Genomic DNA, 24,145 nt, shown 5'->3' on the forward strand with positions numbered 1-24,145 from the left:
TGGCAGAGTATCACGGATTTGGTGGGGACACGCCTCTGCACATTTCAATTTCTGGAATGCTGGGATCATCCTGTTGCTGGCCTCCAGAATGGCAAGCTCACTGCGGGAGGGCCATGTGTCTGTCTACTTCAGAGGAAAACAGCCTCACACCTCCCTGAGCTCTCATATCTCAAAGCCAGAGGAACATTGACATCTTATAAAGGTAACATTTGATAACATTAGTTTTATTACATACAAAATTCTTTAACTTTTTCCCACTTTCCTCCACAGAGCTTTCTTTCTTTGTTTTCTTATGGCCCTCATCTGATAAGCTAACGAACATGGTCAGGTGACCTATACAAGGACACCATGTAATTCCACATCTAAACATTAAAACATGTCACGGTCAAAGGTTTAAAGGCCAGTCAAGATCCACAGGTGTGTTTAGGCACTTCTGATCCGCTATGGAGAAAAAACAATCGTTCTTTAATGATAAGACTGTATGTGCACCCTAGGACAGTCTTAGAGGTTGCTAGAGTGTAAAGCCACATGTTTATAGTTCACATATTTGTTTTTGGTTTAATGAAAGCAGTATGCATCCAGTTTAGCAGGTTTGGCCCTCAGTGTCCAACCCAGGGTGTCTGATAATTACAATTTCTGGCAACCGCAAAACTACACAACATCACTGAGTGTACAAAGAATGACAGGATCATGGCTTTTGTTTTAATATTTGGTACTTTTATTGGGCTATTGGTTTTGAATATTACCTTTTCAAATACTAGAGATAGGCCAATCTTAGTGTAATAAAGGTTACCTGATATATACTGCCTGGATACGCATCAAGCTAACAATCACGTGGTCGATGTACAAACATGTAGATGCAAAACAAAATTGTATACATCTGCACATCCTTGCAGCCACTGTAACCAGCAGTATTTACAAGACTAAAAGTCATACAGGTCCCAGTAGAGACAGAAAGCTCTCCCTATCTTTGATTCTCAGACACCAGTCAAGGGACAATTTTCAGTTTTCATTGCCGGTAAAAATACTACTGTTTGTGCAGTTCTGTCCCCCTTCCCTTCTTAAGGTAAATTTAAACTTACCAGACGAACCAGTTTAACTTATTTCGCCCACAAATGATGACAAAATGCAGTGACGTTATTTGTTTCGACATGACCATTTTTATTGACATACACACTCAAATCAGGCTATATGGCCTGGCTATTTCAACAGAATTACTTGATAGTATTAATTGTGACTTGGCAATTAATTAATTAAATAATAGTGGTAGATGCCATAGCCTAGCGGTTAGTGCATCCTCTTTGAGCCAAAATGAATAAATAAATAGTTTATCTTATCAGCATTAATTTGTGAAACAACAACAAAGAAAAACATCAAGCAAGACATCCATTCCCTTGATTTTTTCCCTCCCTCATCTTTTGGTCCTCCCCTTTGCACTATAAACATCACATGTTGAGCACAATGAAGCCACAGTTCCTCAATCAGGAACCGACCTTTATACGGACTAAACTAAATGCCGGCAGTTCTGCCTCACTCGTGTGACATTGGCTTACTCAAACTTTCTAGTGTGCAAAGACATACAACTCTCAAATACAGACCTTCACTCAACCTTTGCCAATTTGGAAGCTGGAATTAACAACGTCTTTATCCAAAAAATATCTCTCTTCCTGAGTCTCAGAGAAATACATGCATGAGCAAACTAATTACAAGAGAAATACAACAGTTACTGAGGTACTGTTGGTCTACATTCAGAAAAGTTTAAGGAATCTCAACCACATGGGACTTCTAGACATTCAGGCTTTAAAGGGCTAGTTCACCCAAAAATTTAAACTCACTTAATGTCTCACCCTTATGTTGTCCCAAACTCAATTACAAAAAGGAGCTGTTAGTCTCACCATTTACTTTCCATCTTTTTCCATACAATGTAAGTGAATGGTGACTGAGGCTCCAGAGGGAGGGAGAGAGAATGAATGTCATATCAGTTTGGAACATGGAATAAGAGAGTAAAAGACAGAATTTTCATATTTGTTTTGAACTATCACTTTAAGGGAGAGTTAAATGCAATGAACTTACACACAAAATGGGAATGAATTGCATGATTCAGACTAGAAAGAAGAACAACCTTCTCCACAGAGATGGAAAGTATGTTTTGTCCGCATGGAGAAACAGCGTTACTAGAGTTAGTCATAAAGAGTTAATTGTTTCATTTTTCAACAAGTTGGCATGAGGTCACATCTGACATCATCAGATAAGAGAGACTAGTGACAGATGTTCAACTTTACCCTCCTTCCATTAGTAAAAAAATTAGTTGACTTAATGTTCCAATCAAAATAATGATGTAGTTCCTGGTCAAAAATTGACGGTGTGGAACGATGCATGTCCAGTCTTTCCGCTGTTGCCACACAAACACCACTCATATAACTACACTGTTGCTATAGCACCAAAGCTACAGTGGGGATTGGAGAGAAAAGAACCTGTAACCATTGTAAACACCATTACGCAAACAGATGAAGTCAACCCCCTCCAATTAACATGTTACAATGGAAAAACAGAAACTGGTCATACAATTTGTCCAATGCAACGATACATTTTAAAACTTAAACATTTATATTCCGGGTTTAATACAAGTTAAGCTCAATCGACAGCATTTGTGGCATAATGTTGATAACCACAAAAATTAATTTAGACTCGTCTCTCCTTTTCTTTAAAATAAAAGCAAAAATCGAAGTTACAGTGAGGCACTTACAATGATCGTGAATGGGGCCAATTTTTGGAGGGTTTAAAAAGGCAGAAATGTAAAGCATGAAATTTGATAAAATCACTTGCATTAATCCTCCTGTTCAAACTCATGAATTATTTGAGCTGATTTAAGTTGTTTAACTCGTCCTTTTTAAAGTAATTTGAGGGTTTTAGGGATTGTTGACATTACATCGTTATGGCAAAAAAGTTGTAACATCGTGTGTAACGATGAACAAGCCAGAAATGTAGACATTATTTTGAATTTGTAAAACGGAAAAGTGTTTTGAAAGTAACAAAAGTAATAATTATTGTGATTACTTTTCCAATAAATAATTAGTAAAAATAATCTGATAACAATTTTAGAGAAATAATTAGTCATATATATAGTGGACCACTACTTGTAAGTAACTTACCCAATACAGCCTATAATATAAAAGAAATATAGAGAACATATCCATGAGAGCAATAAGCCATATCAAAAACTAAAACTATGAACATGGGCTAAACCTGTACAGAAACCACCACTGCACAAAGGAGTGAACCCTGGTTATGTGGACCTGGTCAATTATGGCACACTCAAGGGAGAAGATTTCCATCTAATTTTCCAGGTACATGCACACGCCTGTGTACTGATGGGATGCATGATCCAATTTAAATCACACTGATTTTCTCACTTGAAGAGAACACAAGGGCAATGTGCAAAGAGAATACCAAACAGTGCATCTAGTCACAAAAGCTGCACCTACCAGAAACAATGCAAATAAACTCCAGCAAGTGTCTATTACCGTGTCCTGCGGGCTGTTTAAAGTTTTACCTTGTTGCTGTGGATCTACCAACACCCAAAAAAGTCAGCAGGGCATCTACTCCCTTCTAACAGACTGGGATAGTTTTACACCTGCCTTGTCTGACCACACCACGCCACAGCCTCAGTAGCCAACCCCCACGTGGCTCACAATGTCTCACACAAACAATGCTTGAGTCAAGTTACAAAATACACAACCACTAAATGTGTGCATGTGTATGGATACATACAAATAACTGAGGCAAAAGCTTACGCAAGTTCAAAAGAGTCCTCTCAAAACCAGGTAACAGGAGTAACTGTTAGAGCTATCTGCATATCACTCTTACCCCTCCGCAGACAGCAACCTGTCTAGAAAATATTAAAAATATAAGAAAATAATTTCAATACGTTATACAACCCCAATTCTGAAAAAGTTGGGACAGTATTAAAAATGCTAATAAAAACAATAAGGAGAGATTTGTAAATTATATTCACTCTTTGCTATTTTGAAAACACTACAACTAAACATTATATGATGTCTTAACCTGTGAATTTCATAGTTTTTTTTATTTATGTACAGTAATTTCAAATCAGATGATTGCAACACGCTCCAAAAAAGTTGGTACTGTCGAGTGTTTACCACTGTGATTCATCACCATTTGTTCTAATAACACTTATTAAGCATCTGGGCACTGAAGACACAAGTTTAAGGTTAAATAGCGGAATTTTCCCCATTTCATCCATTATGTAGGTCTTCAGCTGCACAATTGTATATTATTCATTGCTGTATGGTGTGATTCATAATGTGCCACACATTCTCAATTGGAGACAGGTCAGTACTGAAGGCAATCCAATCTAGCACCCACACTCTCTGCTTACACGCCCGCCATGCACTTTAAATCTGGGCAGTGTGCTCACAGATGTGTGAGTTACCCATGCCATGGTCACTGACACACCCCTGGCCCATACAGACACAGACTCTTCAGTTCCACTGTTATACTTTCCATCCAAAATGAGACCGAGACCAGAGTCGTCGACAGCGCTTTTGGACAGTGTTGATGTAGGATTTCTGCTTTGCATAGTAAAGTCTTAACTTGCATCTGTGGATGCAGCGACAAGTGGTGTTGACTGACAAAGGTTTACCCAAGCCCATGTTCATGATATCCATTACAGATGGATGATGTTTTTTTAAGACAGTGACGTCTGAGGGATCAGAGATCACACACATTCAGAAATGCTTTTCGTCTTGCCCTTTAAGCACCGAGATTTGACCAGATTCCTTGAATCTTTTAACTATATTGTGTACAGTAGAGGGTGAAATGCCCCAAATCCTTTCAATTTGTAATTAGGGAACATTGTTCTCAAAGTGCTGATTTATTTACTGAAGCATCTCTTGGGAAATTGACAAGTCTTGAACGATCATTGCTCTTGAAGGACTAGGCTGTTTTTGGAGGTTCCTTAAACAGTATACAGTATTATGACACAATTGCCTCACCTGTTTAACATCTCCTGTTTCACATACAGTAGCCTTGTTATTTCAACTTGTCAAATTGTTATTAGTCTAGAATGCCCAGCATGTTACAATCATCAAATTTGAAATTACTGTACATTTAAAAAAAAAACAATGAACATCATATAATGTGTAGTTGTAGTGATTTCAATATAGCAAAGGGTGAATATAATTTACAAATAACTCCTTTTTGTTTTATTAGCATTTTTTATAATGTTCCAACTTTTTTGGAATTGGGGTTGCACTAAACTAAATGAACAGGAAAATATCTACTCAGGCCAAACTGAAAGTAGAAATGTCTTATTCAGAACTGGTTAAATTAGTTTATTTAAATCCTGGAACAGAATTTGCATGACGTTTAAAAACATTTCTGGAACAACGCCAATGCGGATGGAACATCGTAATAAAATATGCAATATGCATTAGAGGTTTTCTGTTTACTGTGCATATGAATCAACAACCAACATTTGAGTCTGTGATTGTCACGGTTTAGTGTGATTAAAAAGTGGGTAAACATACCTTTTTGTGGCACATTTGCCACATCACATATTCCAAGAATTGTTAACAATTTATTTCTGATTTGTGATTACATTTCTGTTGAAAACTGAAATTCACATAAAATGACAACAGGCTAAAAACTAATTGTTTTTCAAACATTTGGCCTTTTTACATGACACATGTGCGGAACAAATTTGTGTAAATCATTCACGTATTTTACTTATGCTAGCCTTAATATTTTTATTTAATTCAAAGGGAAAATTTACACTAAAATGTGTTCTGCTCATGTTGCATTAGAGCACATGGTCTATTCTTTCTCCCTTAAAATCTCAAAAAATCATAAGTGGAAAAGGAACCAGAATCGTTATATTCCTTACAATTCCCATTCCTACCTCAGAGCCTTTTACTCCCCGAGTATATTCCTGAAAGCGTAGATCTTACCCTGTCTTGTCTGCTCTGCAGATCACCATGAGAACCTACTGATTATTTCTGCAGATTTCCCTGTCAGTGTGAACTTCACTGAGAGAACACGACTTTCAACTGAATCGGTCTATATTGGATTACGATGAGTAATTATAGCTCAAAGAAACATATAACACACAGGTACATGATCCCTATGGAGTCCTATATAATTAATCCCCACCACACATTGAATGATGGATCTGTTTAGCTCTGGGGCATTAATGGACTGAGATCCAAATTAGAGTGTGTGCAATCATTGCAAAAGTATTGCACTCAGCATTCATAAATAGTTCATTAGCTTTTATAAACAGTCCATTGAGTTTTCAAGAGAGTGCACTTACCTTACTGAGAATTATTTATAAGCAGGCACTATAAACTACTTGAGAACTCATAATACCAAATAAATACACTTTAATGTTCACTTAAATGTGGTTCAAATAATCTGTGCCCTTTTCAAAAGAAAAGGGCAACCTATGGTTTATAAAACAGCTATGGCTCCAAAATCTGATCGGATGAATGAAATACCTAACATTTGCACACCTGTGACCACACATCAAATGAATTATTAATGTGCCAAGCTGTTACAAACCAGTAACATGGTTAATTAAGCTAAATATATGTATTATTCGTCAGAAGAATAGTTTATTGTGATTATTATTCATATTTTTCTTATTATCATTATTTAACACCATATTTACTTACATTTCTCTAAAGAAGTCTAAAAAAAAAAATAAACTCGCTATTATCCTTTTGATCATCCACTAAACAACTTTCTGTTTTTAAAATGTTTTAGTGAATTTTGAGAGTGCTGACACTATTAATCTGTATAAGCAGATACATATAATCTCAAAATGGCTAAACATCGGTCTATCATTAGCACATAGCAATGTCCTTTAATGTGAGCCCAGTAGTAATACTGTTACTATGTGGTGCTGCACTCACCCCGTTCTGTGTGGGGCTGTCTGATCTGTGGTCTGTGCCAGGGTTTATGGTGTCCTGGCTGTCTGAGGTGGATGTGTGGGTGGGGTCGGTGTCATTGCTGAAGCAGACTCTGTGTCTCAGGACGAAGGCGGCGCCCTCGTCCTCCCTCACCTCCCCCCTGTCCAGCTTGCTTCCTGTTGCTTCTGCTCTAGTTCTTACGGATACTGGATGCTGGACCACACTGGACTGAGATGGCCCTTGACTCCAAAACTGTCCTCCGAGGATTCACGGCTGAACACAAGACTCACTGCTGAACCTGGTAAAAACACAAGGAAGAATGTCAAATATCTAAGTCAGAGATATCCACCACCTTATATTTCAACGTAAATAGGGTGCCACAATTACAACCTAGAATTTGTACCACTTCTGGTATAAGCCATTTCCAGCTATATTAGCGATAACAAAATACTTCATTATGCTGCTTTATATTACAGGCTGGCAATATATGTCATCATCATATTATCATTCATTACGATTTTCATAAACACATTGGTTCGGAGTGTGTATAGTTTTACGGTTTCTCATTTTGCCATAATTTCATCACACACTGTTGCTCAGGAAGAATGAATCAAATCAGGCACTGACATGGACAGTCCTTTGAGCCTTCTGACAAGCCTCCACAAACTTTACACAACCAGCAGAGAAGAGAAATCAGCTAGTAAAATTCTGCTTAATTTCTTTGCAACAAAACGGCATCTTGTTTCATCTTGACAAAATAATAAACACATTATCTCCGTTCTTGTCAGAGAGCATTCTCTCTTTCTTAGCGGTGCATAGTAAACAGACACGCAGATCATGCATTCAGCATGGCTTATACATCACCTTTGGAAATAAACGTATAAATAAAAGCCATCATCAGAGGTTATGCAGGTACATAATGGAGGTTTACATATATCATGATCTCGGTAAAGTAAAAGCAGACTTTATTATAATCTCTTCAATACAACACACAGCAACAAGTGAATGATTTACTTAATCTTTTACTATAAATGCTGAAGTTAAAAAATTATCTGACATTATTCTGCTGTTCATCATGTGGTTGTGTGATATATTTTATAAGCCCACATGTGCCACGGCATGCAACTCGCATAGTTTTTCATTATATTCGACCCAAATCATTACCAATGGACACATTTTATTTACTCTAGCCATCACTGGATGATATATTGTTTATATGAATCTTTCATATAGCCTTCACAATGTATTTTCAGTTACAAGTATGTTGTTTTGTGGTTTGACAGTTTCAATGAAAGCCATACAGAGAAATTGCATAATAAACATTGCTATTTCTAATCATTTAGTTTGTGCCCTAAAAGAGGAGCTACTGAAATTAATTACTTTTCTTCTTTTGTTCTCTTTAAGGGGCTGTTCAGACAGAAAACGTTGTGACATGGACCAATCAAACAAGGAATGCAAAATGGTCTATGTTCAAATCGTTCAAAATGAAAAGACAACAAACAAGCTGGTTGGGCAACAGGAACTACAATGAGGAGAGTATAGCTCACTATTAGGGTGTTTAGCAATAACGAGACAATAATTCAAACAAAGAATGCAAAGGATGACAGTCTTTTTTTAAAAACTAAACTTACTTTTACAAGGTGCCATTCATTTAGATTGGAATTGACCATGCTGACTGTCCAAAAAAAGGAGCCCATGGTAGCTTAACTTTATATGCTTCTCTATTTGCTGTGGAAAACATACCACTTTAACCCAAAATCTCAGAGGGAGCTGCAGGCAGTGGGCAAAATGCTGGGAGTTAACATCAGTAACCCTTCCAATGTCAAAGGCACACGCTGGATTCCTCATGTTGAGCGTGCATTGCGTGCATTTCTCAAACCAGCTGGACAGGATGAACAGGACAGTGGCCAGTATGCTGCAACCCTACAGCACATGAGCCACCTGTCTGCATTTTTTCCCTCTGCTGATGTAAAAGGAAGAGCTAAGAAGGTAATACATTTCAAAAGAAATGCTTGCATTGGGTTGCTCAAACCTTGTATGAGATGGAGCATGCAGAGTTCTGGGCCTTCTGCCACTTTATGGCTGATGTATTTGCAGAACTAGGGAGCTTTAGCCGGATCCTACAGGGAAATTACTTGATCCTACCCAAGGCTTCTGCTGAGCTACAGAGAACAGTGTCTGAACTCGAAGGGATGAAGTTGAGGCCTAAACCAGGAGGAATGTTAGAGACGTTTCGGAGTGTCCAGATTCAGAATGAGTGAAAGAGTGATACCTTTCAGGTGTGTTACAATGGCAAATAAGAGAAAATATTTAGAAAATAAATTCAGTTCAGTTATTGGTATTTTGATTTTGACTGCACTTATTGTGGTTGTTCTGAATGATGGTAAACAGACATTTAATACTTGTTAACACTTTAAATCAACGATAGGCTAACAAGATATTCTCTATATTAAGAAGGTGCAATTAAAATGGTGGCGGCATTTTTGGTTATTGATTTATTGTTATTTCATATACTAATTATTATGACTTAATTATTTCAATTACATTTTTCCATTATATTTAATAAATTATACTACGGTCTCTTAATATTGTAGAAATTATTATATTAATAAATTAATTCCCTGCCTATTGATTTAGTTGGATGATTGTATTAGTTAATTTTTCACTTGTTGCTGCTTGAACTTTAATGAGGGAAACATGCGTTCTCTCATGGGGGATGAAAGGAAAGCGGAGAAAGAGCACGTGTTTCTGGACTCTGGAGGTGCTACTACAACGTTGTTCTTTCGAGTGTGCGGCCAGAGACTATTTAGCAGAGAAAGACTGATCACTTCTATTTAAATGAAAGGGAGAAATGGAATGTGCAACCAAGAAGCTCTAGCACCCAACAGTCAAAATATGTATAAAGGAAGTCACACCATGCAGGTAAAAGAGCCAATCACCTTTTAGATACAATCAACTTGCTAATGCGCATTTAGTGTTTTAGAGTGATACGAGTTCAACATATGGTTGAGTGAAACGCGGTTGAGTCATGTGTTAATAGACACTGCATTAAAAAAAAAAAAAACGCATTTAGGCAGAGAAATTAAAGACTAGTCTTCCACTGGACACAACATGATACACAGGGTGAAATACTCGCTCAATTCACTGACTTATGCAGCCGAACTGCTCCTTGTTTGTGCTCCCTGTAACTGGGAGAATGGGATGAGAAAATCTGAATCATTGAATCTACATGGATTGCGTATGCAGAGGAAATGTCTTGGTTTCTAAAAATATTCTATAAAATATTTTATAATAAACAAGTAGTTTGATTCATGAAACAAAAAAAATTTTGTTGATGATTTTTTTCTCGATTTTCTTCCCTTTTTTCTCCCCAATTTGGAATGCACAATTCCCAATGCCCTCCAAGTCCTCGTGGTGGCGTAGTGACTCGCCTCAATCCGGGTGGCGGAGGACAAATCTCAGTTGCGTCTGAGATCGTCAATCCACGCATCATAACACGTGACTTGTTGAGCGTGTTACCGCGGAAACATAGCGTGTGTGGAGGCCCACACTGTTCTCTGCACCATCCATGCACAACTTGCCATGCGCCCCACCGAAAGCAAACCACATTATAGCGACCACGAGGAGGTTACCACATGTGACTCTACCCTCCCTAGCAACCGGGCCAATTTGGTTCCTTTGGAGACCTGGCTAGAGTCACCCAGCATGCCCTGGATTCAAACTCGCAACTCCAGGGGTGGTAGTCAGCGTCTTTACTCACTAAGCCATCCAGGCTCCCGAAACAAACCGTTTTTATGACATTTTGGTAGCATTAAAAACTATTCCATTTGAATAGTGAAACAAGTTTGTTGTCAAGCTGTCTTTAACGGCAACCGATAACTGCATAATTTGCAGATTGCTGAGTGAGGATTACCCATGTCTAGCAAATAAATCCAACAACGTAGTTTGCAAGGCTGGTGGTGTTAGTATTTTGTCTCCTGGCTCTGTTTGTTCACTCATTTTTAGGCAGCTATACTCTAACTTAACTTACATTTACATTTACGCATTTGGCAGACGCTTTTATCTAAAGTGACTTACAGTGCCCTAATTACAGGGACAATCCCCCTGGAGCAACCTGGAGTTAAGTGCCTTGCTCAAGGACACAATGGTGGTGGCCAGTTCAGTGCTTTAGCCCACTACGCCACCACCACTCCTATGTCCTGCAGTGACCATGCATGTCTATATTAGCACACTGCATTCTACATAATACGATTACGATAATTTCAGCTCACACATCATTAAAACAACAATTAAGGTATTATCATAGATGATTCATATCGCAAACCCATACTCCCAGTGCATCATTCTGCTGAATCAAGTTTGTTGTCTTACAACACAAAGCCAGTATTTCCCACACTCTGTGATGCCATGACAGGAGCTGCACATCTTTTGCGACATGAGCGATTGGTTTATGCGATCGGACAAATTACCGATCAAGTCATAAGATGTGAACATCGGCCGATCGGAGCATCCCTACTTTTGAAGCCTACTAGTACTGAATAACCAAGTTAAAAAGTGATTGAGAAATAACTTGTTTGATGTTGTTCTTAGATTTCAATAAGTTAATGGCTCAATATGCTTTCTATAAATGGGGTTGGAATTAATTGAAACTAAATCCTGTTTTACAATCAGGTGATTTAGTTATATTTGCATATTTGTAGACAGGATGGATTTTTCTTTCATGCAATAACTGAAAAATCCTTAAATAATTTTATTTATTTATTTTAAATAAAAAAGCAATACCGTGATCCAGACTGCTAAGATCCACATTGGGACATGCAAGGTTGCCATAATCAAAAGAAGCCAACCCCTGAGGTTGTGCCAGAGTATATTCACACCAAACAACGGCTCTTGCGTTTAAAAGGGTCACATGAGGTCCAGCGTCTAAACGTCCACCAAAGACCTCACATGACACCCAAAGCTTTACAATTATATTTTCAAAGTGAATGTTTTAAAAAGGCTAATCGGGATCTCTTAGCAATCTCCTTTCAAATTATGACAAAGTGGGAATTAGCGCAGTAATTACGCCACATCTGATGGCCGATAACTGAAATCATCTCTCTCCTTCAAATGCTCTGCCCATCTGAAGAGTTTAATTCGAGTTGGTATCAGCTGCAACTCTTAAGTAGTCTGCCAAATTTTGTAGTAGTGAGTGGCTTCACAGCCACAGCTGTGAAACTGACAGCATCCATCTGCTTAGAGTTTCACTCCTTTTGTAAATGTAAAGTGGGAGCACTTTATGAATCCAAAATTCAGGAAATCCGATTCCACTAGAAAATTGGATAGCATGATGATCGGTGTCCAATTTGGCAAAAAATATGTGGTGCCCTCTTTCAAAAGGGTTGCTGGTAAAATTTGGCTCACATCATCTCAAATTCAGCGCTCTCTGATGTCACACCAAACAAATGCTTTGGCATAATGTTACACAGGAGGAGTGTGAACACAAACTCAAGAGGAAACTGACCCATCTTGTTCCCTTGGCCTGCTGTGCATGGTGTGTAGTGCCTGACCAGGAAACTGATACAAACAGGTTGAATGTCCAGAGGGAGGGGAACAACCAAAAACCAGCATTTTGCTTTTTTTATCCTAAAAAATGCATTCCAGGGTGATACATCAAGAAGTTGGTTCAGAATATGTCAGGAGTACATGACTGAAAATTCTAGGCAAAGTGTTACTACTTTGAAGATGCTAAAATATAACAGTTTTTATTTATTTTTAATTTTTAGTCACAACACAATTCCCTTTCTATTATTCAATATTTTTTTTAACTTTATTTATTTTTTACATTTTAGAATAATCGTAAAGTAGAAGTAAGTGACCCTAAATTATGAACGGTAGTGTGTGTATATATATACACATTCTGATTCAAACTCACTACTCCAGGGGTTGTAGTCAGTGCCAATACTCGCTGAGCTACCCAGGCCACCCCAAAAACAGCTTTTTCTTAAAAAACAAATCCAACAATCCAAGAAAACCGTGTTTACACAAGACTTGAACTCATTAGGTTATCAAAAATGTTAAAAAGCACACAACACTTTAAAGCTATATTCTGGTTTCAATACAAGTTAAGCTCAATGGACAGCATTTGTGGCATAATGTTGATTACAACAAAAATAATTGACTCGTCCCTCCTTTATTAAAAAAAAAAAAATCAGCATATGGTGAGCCGATTACAACTGAAGTTAATGTGGTAAATTTCTGGAGGGGTTAAAGGCAGAAATGTGAATCTTATAATTTTATAAGCATGTCAATTAATTCTTCTGTTAAAGAATTAAAAAATATATACTGTATATATTTTGAGCTGTTGTTTAAAGCTGTAAATTAGTTTGTGTCATAATGATCTTACACGTTGTCTTATAATCAGCGCAAGAAAATTTATATAATGTTAACGCGCTCAATGCGGCAATTGGGAAAAATTGATCTAGCAGACTCAGAGTATGTCCAAGCAGAAACATTAAACATTCTTGTACAGAAATGTGGAGCATAGGAAATCAATCCATTCATGAGCAAAACACTTTCAAAGAAGCAGGTTGTCGATTTCTATTGTGTGAGGAAGACTTGATTTTTTTTCTTCCTGCAGAAAAGATTCAACAATCAATTGAGACCCCAGTCAGAAAAAGAGTATACCAGGGAGAACACAGAATAGAAAAAAAGGACATGGCATTTGAAATAGATTTTCTTTTTGCCAAATTGTCGCAGCTAAAGAGTTTGTCAGCAATTCCGTAAGCAGTTTCAAACCAAATTCTGGGGCGAAAGCACACCTGAGAGAGAACATAACTGATCGGTGACACTTGACATCTCGCTCTACAATCCCAAATTACACCTATTTGCTCCTGTGCGCTTCTCCAATACTTAACCCGTTGATACTGCTCCGGCTTTTGGAAAGTTCTCTTGCAGTGGAAAAGGAGAGCTTAATGAGGCCAATAGACAGGTGCAAAGGGAGGAGAAGTAGTAATCAGAATGAGCCTGACTGGATTTACAGTCTGTGTACATTAGAGTGTCCATATGAAGTGGTCTCTCTGCTCAGGGAACAAAGACCACTTGACCTTAGTTGTACCTTATGACATCAGAAATTGTTAAAGAGGTAAGTGTGGGGAAGAAGGAAATGAGTCATAGTGCACTGTAATTTGCTAAGGGAAGAGATCGATATGACGAAAACACACACAGGCTACAACACTCCAACACAGATGGATAGATGGACTAACACATAGCTTTGAAGTCAAAAGTGATGCCTGCAATAGATTCTTCTCAATCACATGTGCTAAGTTTGATGACTGACAAAACTGGACTGGCAAATGCTTGCGTTACACCTGGATCCACCTCTCAGTTTACAGAAAGTCGCACGCACGCAAATTCAAAGAAGTGTGATCCGTGGAATTGTAGCATATAGCCAAGCTTTTGATTTCTGGCTGCAGCTGAACCTCAGGGACGCCACAACGCTTTGACAATGCAGTGAATCTGACATAAGATGATGACATGCATTTGACTCAATCAGATTCTGTGTAGAGACTGTTTCAGAGAATTGCATTATGTTGAAACTATTTAACAAATAATTTGTATAACAAAGTCCATCAATTCTTAATAACTAGAACAGCTTAACAGTACATTGACCATGTTCACAGGGACATCAGAAAGTGGCTTAATGCGAGAAAGTGGGTTATTGTGAGTAAACAGCGTTCCCTGTATAAGCAGCATATTCTTTACTCCCGTATACATGCGACTCGGTCAGTAAGCAGCTTTCTCCACAGCAATGTCATTTTCAATCGACACTTGTGTAAATAACAAACATAGTATCCGAGGAAGACTTCACTATTTTATTCCCATTGCTTCAGTTTATTTCCAGATATTCCAGAGTTGTTGCTGTGTTTGTTTCCTTAACTTTCCATAGCAATATTAATTTAAATAAAATGTTTCATTTGTAATACATTTTTATAAACAATAATTTAATACAAATTATTAGTGTTAGACTGATACATCGTCAGGGCCGATCAATCAGCCAATATTTAGCCATTTTCCGCTTCTCGCATCGGCTGATAACAGTGTTTACGTGGCCGATTAACAGAAGTGTTTACTTTCCCTTATTCTCTTCAAGAGTCAATCCAACTGGTACTAATTTGACAATCTCCCCTTGAGATGCATAACTACATGACCACAACATTTGATTTCCCTAAGGATTGCAGACCGAAAGCAAAATGCATATAACAAAGCAAAATAGAGAATAGAGAAACCCCAATAAAAGCAGTTGTTGGAGCCAGTCATTGTGTATGTGTGGGCCATGTGACCGACTAAGAGAGCCAGTAAAGTGATTAGGTGCCTTTTTGTGCCGTTCATCAGTCATGGAACCACTGATCTTCTGTCAGAGGAAGAGGTCTTTTGTGAGAGGGTACAAAGGGGAATACAACTGCTAACCCATATTGAAGTACATGTGATAGACATCAGACACTACCAGACCAAAATAAACATGCATGTTATGATACTGAATTATATATATATAAAAAGGTCCTGTCCTTCACACCCCACCATGTGCCATGAACATACCAGTTTGTCAAATGCTCAATTTGCTTTAAGTAAACCAGTGTGGCCAAGGTCAAAATGAGCCCTTTGCCTAAACCATAAATGTATCATAGTTCTTAAGAAGCTGTTGGTGTAAGAATTAATAGACTATGGCAAAATGACATGGATTAAGGAGCAGCTTTCCAGTAATCTATATTATCTACATAAACAGGATGAGCCACATAGGAGGCTGTCGTCTTGGCAACGTCATCCCACCTTGCTCAGATTATGGGAAGTGAGGAATGACATGCTGATATGCTGCACAGTACATCCTATTTTGGTTTTTAACCAAGTTCTCCCTCATTCCTACAACAACCAGAGACTGAACTAAGGACTCTATAAATTGACTGTTTCATCAACAGTACAGTCAACCACGCTTTTCAGGAGTTGAGCAGTAACCTTGTCATTTGCAAGATGTTTGCTACGCCACTTCATTATAAGGTGCCTTCCCCCCACTGCAGCTCAAAATCAGTGGTCCAAAACTACTGCTGACGTGGTAACCCTGATTCTTTCTGTTATAAACTCTCTTTACTGTGTCTATAGGCTCAGATGTATGCTCTTTCAAAAGCATATCTTTCCCATTCTCAATGACAAGGTATGCACTGGAAGTGTCCAGTGTGATGCGGCGTGTCACGCCGATAGTTAACGGATGCCTTGTTCTATTGCTGACACACTGCATAGCTACTCCTGTGACTTTATTACTCAAGCTCACAGCTGATTGGTCCGTGATGTCCAATTTCAATACAAGTGATTCTTAATCAACAGCATTTGTGGCATAATTTTGATTACCACAAAAAAATATTTTGAATTGCCCCTTATTTTCTTGAAAAAAAAAGCAAAAATAGAGGTTACAATGAGGCACTTACAATGACCGTGAAAGGAGGGTTTAAAAAGGCAAAAATGAGAAGCTTATAATTTTATAAAAGCCCTTACATTAATTCTTCTGTTAAAATTTGCTTTAAAGTTGTTAAAATCATAATTTTTACAGTTGTTTTACAGTTTGTTGACATTAATTTACATCTCTTTACACAGAAAAGGTTAGTAAGCGATTTTATCATACTAAAATAATGCTAACAAACATATTGTTAATGTCTTCTGGCTATAAATTTTAAATAGTGAGTAATTTAGTGTTTATGGATTGGCCCCATTCACTTCCATTGTAAGTGTCTCAATCTAACCCAGATTTTTCCTTTTTTTTTTTTTTTTTTTTAAAGAAAAGGAAGGATGAGTCGAAGTTTTATTTTGTGGTAATCAATATAATGCCACCAATGCTGTCGATTGAGCTTAACTTTTATTGAACCCGGAACATTCCTTTAAATCTAAAAGTAACTAAAATCGAAAGCAAGTGAATCGGAATCGAATTGGGAAATCTGTATCAATACCCCGTCTTACTATTTTGAGATGTGGTTAGAGGGGACGGGGTGAAAAATAAGAGGTCTTCCATGATGTCAGACAAAACAAAACAAAAAAGTAAACTCGCAATAAAACATGCAAAAATGTTATTACATTTTGATGAAAGATTATGAAGAGAAAAAATTCACACTGCAATAATGTGCAATGAATCACTCAAAATAAGTGTAAATAAGGTCAATATCAAGTTTATGTTTTCTTTAATGCTAAAGAAACGTTATCTGCACTGATTGTTTAACAAAACACAAGGACTTATTTGAAGACCATTTTAAATGTCAAGTGTTTGGTCTAAGAAGCTTACCTGGTGGCAGCCAGCTGTCAAGCTCCATTTAGCTGTAGCAGAGGGTTTTAAACTGTTTAGGGGCTCAAACAACAAGTGAAATGGTGGGAAAGCGAGGCACGCCATCATATTTATCCTCAAGTTCTGCTATGTGCAGTCATTAAGAGCTGGATGAGAGTGGAGTTGCCAGTTATGTGAAATAACGAGAACTACTAGAACTAGCTTTAGGCAGAAGTCCAGTCCCATGATATCCAATTTACTTCAAGATGATGAGCTGTGTTCTAACAAAAAAAGTGTGCCACATTGCTTTTTCTTAAAACTACAAAACAGAGATAGTTAGGCAGATGCATATGAAATAACAAGCTGCCTGCTGGTTTGATTAGGCAGCCAAGTAAATCAGAAAAAACTAAAAAGAAATTCTCCCATAAAAGATTTTATAAAATGTAGAAGAGCCCTATGCATTCATGGGGGGCATTTTGACTGGCATACAGATAAAGTAGGTCAGAAATGCCTGTGGTGATGACAAGTGGATTTAAAATGCAAGGAATTCTTCATTTCAATACCAGGAAACACAAAACGTTTCCAATAATGTCAATCACCATTTGACCTCTAACATATATATTGGTTCAGATAAAATGATCCTGGTTTGTTTACAATCCAACCAAACATCCTATTCTATTGACATCTCTCTTTTTATATTTTAATATGTGAAACTGGACGTGAACTATTGATGGAAGTATGTCAAGAGGATGAAAACAAAAGACAAAAGACCCCATCAGTGGTCACTCTAGCCTCTCAAAGACTGACAAAAACAAGTCTTAAAGTGAATAATACACAGGGTTTACGAACTACACTCGTCTCTTTGACGTCCAAGTAGGACTAAAGGGTCTTCACAAGCCTTTAGACACATCCACAACAAAATCCAGGTGTTTTAAATTATTTAAAATCAAATTCTCTTTATGAAAGTGTAGGAAACAACAGCTGAGCCTTAGCGACTGAGCTAGTCCGCTAGCAATACTGACACAAACAACTTAATTTGCAATGAAATTTGGTAAGTTTATCGTCAGGGACGCTATAAAACTCACCCTGACGACTCAATGTACGTGTCGAGTGATGGGTTTTTGGTTACCTTTGTGATTAAGCGGCGAGCGGTTGTCCTTCAACAGCGTAAATTCTTGTAGTGTTGGAGATCCAGTGGACTGACTTGACTGACTCGGATGGCTGGATTTTCTGGATGTCGTTGCATGTTTATGTGACGCCCCTCGCGTGAGGCCAAAGCGGCCAATCAGAATACTCAGATGAGAGCAGGTGATCGGTTTCTGGGTTTGTCGGGATTTGTAGTTTGGTTGGAACTTGTTTGTTTGCTTGTGTAATTCATGTTTTATGTTATGTTTTTGTCGCCGTCGCAATGTAGATTACGATTTAAAAACATTTGATCTAAATATAATGTTGTATTTATCAATCTATATAATTAAGCGAATAGATAACATGAATTAACAATGAACACTGCCTTTATGGCATTTATTAATCTTGGTAAATATTGATTGCATAAATTGTTTCAAGTTGTATATACAAATATAGTTTACGCATTATGAACTAACAATGAGCCATGGTATATAAAGTATCTAAATGCTGTAAAAAGTGTTCATTAATGCATTAACAATATGTTAATGAATACAGTGTTACAATTTAAATTGATTATCTAAAATTTTATTTATATTTATCTAAAATGTATAATGTTTTTTTTATTTATTTATATTCGATATAACTTTTTTTAGAAAAACATCTCTTCACCCCATCTAATTTTGATCTTGACTGTCATATGCCTGTAATGAAACCAGTAGCCGAGTTTAAAATATTTTCAATACAAAAATTATTTTATCTATGCAATTTTCAGCTAGATTGGGTCAGAAATGATATCAGTGCCAAAGGCTACAGTTGTGCAATGTTGCAAGGGGGTTGCTAAACTAGGGTAGACAGCTTGATTTAGTAATAGTCTCATCAACTGCAAAGGTTAAAGATCATTGTGAAATTGTAACATTGTGAAAGTGCTAAATACCACAAAAGGAGTATGAAGTCTGTAGATGTTCCAACATTGCAGTTCAGTTTGACGTCACTTGCAATTATTATGTTAGCTATAAAAAAAAAGTGTGATATTTTCCAGCATAAATATCTGTGTGGTCATATGTGTTTCCTGTGGTTTGAGACCTATATGAGCTTTCACAAGAATTTCCAATCTGACCAAACAGACCAAATGAGAGATCACAGAACAAACAAAAAAAGTAATATGGATTTGGAACAGCATGAGAGTGAGTAAATAACTCTCTCTATTTTGGGGTGAACTAAAGGTTTTGTGAAATGTAGCTCTTTCCCAACATTGAATGAAGTTGACAGTCTTACAAACAGAAAAAACCCACTCACCTACTCACCCAACAGATGTTTGCTGAGGGCATCCAGACAGCACCCCACCTATCAATACTTATAGTCATTGATACTGAGCAAAATGCAGTGGAACTCTCCTAACCTGAATGCGGGTCACAGAAAACATGCAGTTTTGTGCTAGTGTCTACTAATTGCATAACAAAGCCAGTGAGCTGATCTACTAATCATGCGGTGGGAAACGCAGATAACAACCGCACAGAAACTAGTCCAGGCCAGTGAAAAAGAGGGTGTGAACCAAGTAGTTCAAATCTGAATTGAGATGCTGTGTTTGGTAAGGTTTATACAAAGGTAAAAGCAGCCCCACCCAAATGCATTAAACTTAGAGAAACTATATAATACATAGACCAGGGTAACACTTACATTAATAAGTCTTTCTCAAAACATTATATACAGTAGACCTAATGCTTTCAATACTTTAAGTACATTCAAATATATATCTATATAAATCAAAATCTTGATTAATGAGTATTTAATGCACATGTAACATCATCTGTTGAGCATTGTAATGCTTAAAATGATTTGTATTATTAATTTTATTAATAGAAATAAGTAGAAACTGGTGCCTTGACATGTGATGTAAGATTTTCTGAAATGCCTTTCCTGAATGTAGAAATGAGTCCACCTAAAATGAAGCTATACATTTATGACAAAACCTTAAAAAAACATATTTGACCTTAAAGTTTGCAGTCTAAAATTAATTTACAACCCATAGATAGTGTATAATGTGTTACGTGTAATAGGATAAACAGATAAAGATTGTATTTAAATATCACCTAAAGTGAGGTCATGCTCCAGTACCAAAATAATTAGTGTTATGAAAAATCGGTAACACTTTATAAAAATTTTGACATTAGTTAAGGTACCTAATTGTACCTTAACCTTATATGCCTAATCTACATTAGTTAACATAAACTAACAATGAAACATACCTTTACAGCATTTATTAATCTTGATAAAATTTTAATTTCTACATACCTTTACACTTTTCTTTATGTTATAAGCTAACATATGTTAATGCAATATGAACTAACAATAGTACTTTGATAAATTAACATTAACCAAGATAAATAAATGATATAAAAACGAATTGTTCATTTGTAAGTTCATGATACCTAATTATTTTCCCTTTTAGTAAAGTGTTACCAAAATATCTATGAAAATGAATAGGATGAGTGAATCTTTATAGGGATAGTTCACCCAAAAATTAAAATTCTCCCATCATTTACTCACCCTCATGCCATCTCATCTCTGTAGGTCTTCACAAAGCAGGTGAATGTGTACCAAACGTTTGCAGCTCCAAAAGCACATCAAGTCAGCATAAAAGTAATCCATAAGACTCCAATTGTTTGACTCATGTCTTCAAAAGCGATATAATATGTGTGGTTGAGAAACAGATTAATATTTAAGTCCTTTTTTACTATCAATCTCCACTTTCACATTCTACTTCTTTTGTTTTTGGCAATTCACATTCTTCATGCATATCTCCACCTACTGGGCAGAGAGGAGAATGCAAAGTAAAAAAGGAATTTGATATTTATCTGTTTCTCTCTCACACCTCTCATATCGCTTCTAAAGACACAAATTAAACCATTGGAGTCTTATGGATTACTTTTATATGCTTTTTGCTGCTTCAAATTGTTGGTACCATTCACTTGCATTGTATTAACCAACAAAGTTAAGATATTCTTCTAAAAATCTTTGTTCAGCAGAAGAAAGTAATTTACTTCTGGGATGGCATAAGGGTGAGTAAATGATGAGAGGATTTTCATTATTGAGTGAACTATACCTTTAAGTCATAGGAACGGTTAATACTACTTTCATTGTCTTGACTTTTACACACTTAGTACGCTTATTAGATTGCGCATAACTGCGCAATATATAACTCATTTATAATTGTGATCAAATCAGTAAATGAACAAAGACAGAACAAACAGAAAAACACAGAGAGTGAAAGTGAATTAAAGCAGCTATGTTTGTAATAATAATCACTATTAATAGTTTTAATATTACTGGTTTGAATGAGGGGGAAATACACACAACAAGCATATGATCACAGGGCAGCAAACATTTTGGACTGACACGTAACGTCATAGAAATTATAGACATTTCTAAGTGTTATTTTCAAATACAGTATGTCTTGACTGTTATTTACAATTGTAGTTTTCCTCCAAAACACTCATGAACAGAATATCTTTTGTCTCATTAAGTAAAAGGCCTGACAGTGGAAATGGTTGGTTATGATTGCCGATTTCATCCGGGGGCCAGTAATACCTCCTCTGTTATTATATAAATCCCCAGTAAAAAGCTTCTTTATCGAAAAAATTATAATCAGAACAATACATATGATGTATACAATGAGAAGCAATTAATAAAATATAATCTGAACCACTAGTATTTGGTTATAATAATATTTTTGCAGTCCTTATCATGTAGCCTTGTTGTTTTTTTCCACACACACATTCATCACTGTGACAGAACAACACAATATTCTCCTCAAAATCAGCTCTAATACAAGATATGACGTTTGGAAGACCCTGAAATGCATAACAATTTTATAACAGATATTTGAAAGCCTATATTAAGGATTCTTTGTGTCAAAACTCAAATGACAGACGTTTTAGATTGTATGGAAAAGATTTGTGTGTCTGTGGTGATTTAAACTCCATCTCAGGTTGTACTTGTTCCTGGTTTCATCTTTCACTTGTCTCTACAGATTCAATCGGGGGGAGTGGCTTGCATAACATGAGGTTTAGAAGCAGCATGCTGTTCTGCCATATCTCAAAGATCAACATGACATCATAGAACACAATGTCCAATAACTCTGCGTTTCTCTGCATTCCTGGTGTCCCCATTTGACTTAAGGTTTTAAGAGCTCTGCTATAGGCAAGGTGGAGTGTGTTTGTAGAGGTCTGGTCATGAATCAGCACAGTCTCAAAGCAAGTGGTGAAACAAAGGTCTAGAAAAGGCGATGGACGGTGTGCCATGTTGTTTTCTATCCTCTTTCCAGAGTCTCTTAAGAGTTTGTAGGCTCTTCCTTCTAAAGACGGCAGAGGGTCACACCGTCATTTGATTCAAACACGAGCGTGTTTGCCGAGTACTATCGGTAGAGAGAACACCTTGACGACAACATAAACGAGCACTCTGTGCCTCCGTTTCATCAATGACGTCCAACTTTTGATCCTTAAGTCAGAAAAAGTCATTAATAAAATTACTATCAATGGCACACGTACACTTATTTATATACTTTAATTTGTCGCTATTTAATATTTCATTTTACATTTAATTATCTCTAAGTTCCCCCTAGGGGTCCGCCAAGGGTCCTATTTGTTTCCCACTAATTGCTCAGTGCCTCTCCAGGGCTTCTGTCCCGTTCCCAGGGTGCTACTTGCAGACGAATTGGTCTACCAGTGATGTGCAGCGCTTGCATTTGACATAGCAGCACCAGTGGAACTTGCAGTGACACCGCTCATGTTTGTAGGTCTTGAATTGGTCGTAACCACGACCACAGCACATTAGCTCGCAGCCGTCCATTCCCTCAGAGGTCTTGTTGCAAAGACGGCCTTGGGTGCCCAGGGAGCCTGTGGTCTCGTTACGCAAGCAGTAGTCTGGACTGGGATCGATGTAGACCAGGTCTTCAGGTGTTGGGGGGTTGAAGCGGTTGTTGACCAGTTCCAGTTTGCCTCGTCGGCTAATACGCATGGCGGCGGCGCTGTCGTACTTCTCCTTTAGGAACTCACCAACACGACGGAAATCGGCCAGTTGGAGCCAACAGGTCTTCAGACTGCATGAACCGGAGACGCCATGACATTTGCATGAGACGTTGGCCAGATTGTACACTGCCTTTAAGTGGAGAAAGAGACAGGGGGAAACCATTAGAGCAGCTGTGAGCGTAGTTCATTACAGCTTTACCTTGGAACAACTATCAACACCAAATGAAGCATAGACAATTTTAATGATAGGTATGCATAGATCTAATGGCAGGAAGCCATGTATACTATGGCCTAAACAAACATTTCCCTGTACAGATAAGCTTTCACAGATCTGTAATCATTTGCAAATAAAATATAACAGAACTGCTGATGTCAACTGTTGCACTAATAGATATTTACATCTTATACAACTCATTCAAATTTAAGGATTACAGTGGGCTCCCAAAGTCAGAGACTACTTTAAAAACTTGGATTTCTCCTTGTTCTGAAGTGAAACATTTACTTACACAAGTTATTCATTTGTTTGACATTTATTAGGTGATTAATACACTTAAAGGTGCACTCAGTAATTATTTCCTCATTAAAGAAGTTTAATTTAGCAATATATGTAGGAAATCATGAGCACTCACATTAAAATGAAGACTCCAGTCATATCAGTAACCTTATAAAATCTGTTTTATTCTACATGGAGAGGGTCTGCACTACCATGTTAGAATCACACGACCAGCCAAATACTACTCGCTTAATCTCAGAAACCGTCCTGTTATTTAACACTTTGCTCA

At 37.2% G+C, this 24,145-nt stretch overlaps 2 protein-coding genes across 3 annotated transcripts in view; both read right to left on the reverse strand.

The window, feature by feature from the left end:
• Window positions 1-18,443, reverse strand: part of LOC127637748 (adiponectin receptor protein 2) — a 30,963-nt gene extending 12,520 nt beyond the window's left edge. The window contains exons 1-2 of the mRNA XM_052118999.1: window positions 18,341-18,443; window positions 6,933-7,227 (exon numbers count right to left, since the gene is read on the reverse strand). The gene's annotated coding sequence lies outside the window, so the exon portion shown is untranslated. The remainder of the gene's footprint in view (window positions 1-6,932; window positions 7,228-18,340) is intronic.
• Window positions 18,444-20,635: 2,192 nt separating this feature from the next.
• LOC127637326 (protein Wnt-5b-like) overlaps window positions 20,636-24,145 on the reverse strand; it is a 94,830-nt gene continuing 91,320 nt past the window's right edge. The window contains exon 4 of one of the 2 annotated variants that reach the window (XM_052118335.1): window positions 20,636-23,493. In XM_052118335.1, the coding sequence (XP_051974295.1) occupies window positions 23,035-23,493 (459 nt within the window). In that variant the 3' untranslated portion in view covers window positions 20,636-23,034. The remainder of the gene's footprint in view (window positions 23,494-24,145) is intronic. The other variant, XM_052118336.1, reaches the window with a different exon arrangement.

This window comes from Xyrauchen texanus, chromosome 45, assembly GCF_025860055.1.
Source record: "Xyrauchen texanus isolate HMW12.3.18 chromosome 45, RBS_HiC_50CHRs, whole genome shotgun sequence".
NCBI classification, from domain to species: Eukaryota; Metazoa; Chordata; class Actinopteri; order Cypriniformes; family Catostomidae; genus Xyrauchen; species Xyrauchen texanus.